This window comes from Scomber scombrus, chromosome 6 (assembly GCF_963691925.1).
Source record: "Scomber scombrus chromosome 6, fScoSco1.1, whole genome shotgun sequence".
NCBI lineage: Eukaryota > Metazoa > Chordata > Actinopteri > Scombriformes > Scombridae > Scomber > Scomber scombrus.
The window spans coordinates 1,869,750-1,874,242 of NC_084975.1; the positions used below are offsets into that span (position 1 = coordinate 1,869,750).

Here is a 4,493-nt window from a genome sequence, read left to right on the forward strand (position 1 = left end):
GCGTGGAACTGGTCAGCATTAACTCACTCATACGTTACGCAGCTTTCACCATCATATCCCGACTTCTCTCATACTTTCAGTTTAATGTGGGAGGAGTTGAATCTCACGGCTGTGTTTGTCCTGCAGGGCTCAGTGTGGCAGCGTCTGGGCTCTAAGGTCACAGCGGTGGAGTTCCTCGGTCACGTAGGCGGCATGGGCATCGACATGGAGATCTCCAAGAACTTCCAGCGCATCCTCCAGAAGCAGGGCATGAAGTTCAAGCTCGGCACCAAAGTCATGGGAGCAACCAGGAGGCCCGACGGCAAGATCGACGTCGCGTGAGTGAAACGCCGTAAAGAGGGATCCTTAAACTTCCTGTCGGCCTCCCGGGTTAAATTGACCCCGTCTGTTTGGACTGTTCCTTCCTTCCTTCCTTCCTTCCTTCCTTCCTTCCTTCCTTCCTTCCTTCCTTCCTTCCTTCTGTCCTTCCCCCCCCTTCCTTCCTTCCTTCCTTCTGTCCTTCTCCCCCCTCCTACCTACCTTCCTTCCTTCCCTCTCTTTCTTTCCTATCTCCCTCCTTCCTTCCTTCCTTCCTTCCTTCAATATCAGCAGTTGGAACTATAATGAAACTAATTATTAGTTACAGTCTGATATGAATGACTTCAAAATGAGCTTCAAGCCACTAACTGAGTAAAATCCTGCTTCTGCATTATTATATGTCTCATAATATATTATATTATGTCTTATGAGTACAACAGTCACATGTGGTAAAGAGTAAAGGATTTAAATATTCCTCCTCCACTGTTTGCTGAGCAGTTTTAATATAATAAATGTTTCTTGTTACAATAAATACCTTAAATTATTCATATATAAATGATAACATAACTTAGTGTTGTGTTTAGCATTATTGTGTCAGAGATAAGTTTATTTCTTGCCCTGATAACAGCGTACAGCAGTCTAATTTATCGTGTATGTGCAGATACCTTGGTATAAAACCAGCCATGTCTAATGTGTGTGTGTTCCAGTGTGGAGGCGGCGGCCGGAGGGAAGAACCAGACTCTAACGTGTGACGTGCTGCTGGTCTGCATCGGTAGACGACCTTATACCCAGAACCTGGGTCTGGACTCTGTGGGCATCGAGCTGGACAACAGGGGCCGAATCCCCGTCAACAACCGCTTCCAGACCAAAGTCCCCAGGTACTGCTGAGTGACAGAAAGAAAGATGAAAATACTGCAGAGAAACATACAAATACCATGCCAAAAGGTAAAAATATCCAGGCCTCTTAATAGTGTCTCACTGATTGACGGTGTTAACATCATAGACTGTATATAAGAAATGGACGTAACATCTGTGACGTCACACATTGGTTTGTGGACTGCTGCTCGGAGGCCAATAGTATCGGATCTGAGCAGCGCCATCTTGAAAATTTCAGGTGCATTCAGGTGGTTCTACTTATATGGGCATCAGGAGGAGCATGAGGCGCCCTCCTGAACCTGTGAACCAATCAACCTGTCAATCACCACGTAGCCACGCCCTAATGCATACCCTGCTTTATCGTCACATATAAAATCAGGGAGGCCAAAATGTCCCAAATGAACATCATACTGCATTGAAGAAGGCTTTAAACTAGCGATTGAGACCATAAACACATTTTGAAAACGTTTACTGAGGTTAGAAATCAAGTGAGAAGTTGGTGAATTCTCCATTGACTTGTATAGAGACGGAAGTCCTTTTGAGACCAAAACGGTCGCCCCCTGGTGGCCTTTTGATAGAATGCAGTTTTAAGTTACTTCCACGTTGGTCTCATCGCAGAGGACCGGAACTCCCAGCCTGGTTAACATAAAAGGCCCCCTGGTGGTTTATCTGTGTACTACATGTATCTGATCACGGTTAATATAGCAATTACAGTACAGATTTATATTATAGTCATAAATTAATCTTTTTATCTCTATTTTGACCCTCCGTCTACCCATAAACTCAGCTTTGTAGTGTCACTTATGGTGCAGGTGGTGGCAGTAGTGCAGACACACAGCTGTCAGATTAGACTAAAATGTTTCTCCCTCTTCTTTCTCCTCCTGCAGTATTTTCGCCATCGGTGACGTGGTTGCCGGGCCGATGTTGGCCCACAAGGCCGAGGACGAAGGCATCATCTGTGTGGAGGGAATGGCCGGAGGAGCCGTGCACATCGACTACAACTGCGTCCCCTCCGTCATCTACACGCACCCCGAGGTGGCCTGGGTGGGCAAGACAGAGGAGCAGCTCAAAGAGGAGGTGAGAGTCAGGAGGAGGAGAGGATTGTTACCGTAGCAACAGGAGGAGAAGGAGGAGAGTTAAACACCGGAGCATGATTCATCGGTTAATCAGCAACTATTCTCACAATCGATTCATCGTTTTTAGTCATTTTTCATACAAAACTCCTCCAGTTCCAGCTTCTTAGATTGGAAGATTTGCTGCTCTTATGTGTCATATACGACCCCATCTCTCCTTCTTTCCTTCCTCTTTCTTTAATTTGTCCTTCGTTCTCCCCCTCTTTCCTCTTTCTTTCCTCCCTCCTCCTTCCTTCCTTCATTCCTTCCTTCCTTCCACCCTTCCTTCTCTCCTTACTTCCTTCCTCTTTTCCTCCCTCCCTCCTTACTCCTTCCTTCCTTCCTTCCTTACTTCCTTCCTCCTTCCTTCCTTACTTCATTCCTTACTTCCTCCTTTCCTTCCACCCTTCCTTCTCTCCTTACTTCCTCTTTTCCTCCCTCCTTCCTTCCTTCATTCCTTCCTTCCTTCCTTCCTCCTTTCCTTCCTTCCTTCCTTGTCTCCTTACTTCCTTCCTCTTTTCCTCCTTTCCTTCCTTCCTTCCTTCCTTCCTTCTTTCCAACAGGAGGGTTAATTAATTAATTGAGAAAATAATCAGCAGATTAGTTGATAATGAAAATAAACTTTTAAGTTGCAGCCTGAGTGTCAATCATCACCATGGTTACTGTTAAATATAAACACATACTGATAGTTAGTGGTCAAGATTTAATCAGATTTCATTAAAACCAACAAGTGTACAGTAGAGTTGAGCTGAAGCTGATACTGGGACCAGTTAGTCAAATCACTGTGTTAAGTCTGACTCCTCTTCTTCTTCTTCTTCTTCTTCTTCTTCAGGGCGTCCCGTACAAAGTCGGCAAATTCCCCTTCGCAGCCAACAGCCGAGCTAAAACCAACGCAGACACCGACGGTCTGGTGAAGATCCTCAGCCACAAGGAGACAGACAGGATGATGGGAGCTCACATCCTCGGAACGGTAAGAACTTTTATCCCATAAAACACACAAAAACCTCCAGACTGAGCAGACATGACTCACTGTGAATGTTTCTAGTCAGAGGAAAATAATGAAACTAAATGAGAGTTAGAGAATAATCCCGACAGATTAAATCAAACTAACAGCTGCTGTTCATGTGTTGGCCTGCAGGGGGCAGGAGAGATGATCAATGAAGCTGCTTTGGCCATGGAGTACGGAGCTTCCTGTGAGGATATCGCCAGAGTCTGTCACGCTCATCCTGTACGTGCTGCTGACACACACACACACACACACACACACACACAGACAGACGCAAACACAGACAGATGCAGACACACAGAGACACACACACACACACACACACATATACACAGACACACAGACAGACGCAGAGACACACACACACAGACACACACACACTAGCACACACACACAGACACACACACACTAGCACACACACACACAGAGACACACAGACACACACACACACACACTAGCACACACACACAGAGACACACACAGACACACACAGGCAGACACACACAAACACAGACACACAGATACACACACAGATACACACACACAAACACTCACACAGACACACACAAACACTCACACAGATACACACAAACACACACAGAGAGATACAGTTAATTGAAGTTAAATAATTGTAATATTTTTGTCTCAGATGTAAAAAACTTCTAATCTGAAATATGAAATAACAGAAAACCAGAAAAATAAACACAACCAGACTAAAAGTAGAATCCAAACCAACCTCTTCTCTTCCTCTTCCTCCTCTTCTTCCTCCTTCTTCCTCCTCCTCTTCCTCCTGCAGACGGTGTCCGAGGCCTTCAGAGAAGCTAACCTGGCCGCCTCCTTCGGCAAAGCCATCAACTTCTGATCCTCCGGAGCCGCTGACGCACCTCCAGTGTACATAACCGAGAGCAACAGGAAGGAAGCTGCGTGTTAAATAAAAAATAAAAAAACAACAACCTTCATCCGATCCACTCCTCCTCTTCCTCCTCCTCCTCCTCCTCTTCCTCCTGCTCTGTGCACATCCAGACTGTACCACATTTAGTTATATTGTTATTTAAATGTTCTCAATAAAATAATAAAAAGAGGGTTTTTTTCTGGTGGCTCTAAATAAAAACTTTATTCCAACCATAGTTAACAACAACAACATATTCTGTACTTATTTTACATAGAGATATATACATATTATTATTATTTTTGGGGGGCTG

General features: G+C 44.8%; 1 protein-coding gene across 1 annotated transcript in view; it reads left to right on the forward strand.

Moving 5' to 3' along the window:
- The window catches only part of dldh (dihydrolipoamide dehydrogenase), a 13,650-nt gene extending 9,157 nt beyond the window's left edge, over nucleotides 1-4,493 (forward strand). Inside the window, 7 exon segments of the mRNA XM_062421283.1 lie at nucleotides 1-11; nucleotides 127-317; nucleotides 1,005-1,175; nucleotides 2,061-2,250; nucleotides 3,118-3,255; nucleotides 3,424-3,513; nucleotides 4,088-4,493. The exon segment at nucleotides 1-11 is cut by the window's left edge and continues 91 nt beyond it. Coding sequence (XP_062277267.1) covers nucleotides 1-11; nucleotides 127-317; nucleotides 1,005-1,175; nucleotides 2,061-2,250; nucleotides 3,118-3,255; nucleotides 3,424-3,513; nucleotides 4,088-4,153 — 857 coding nt within the window. The 3' untranslated portion in view covers nucleotides 4,154-4,493.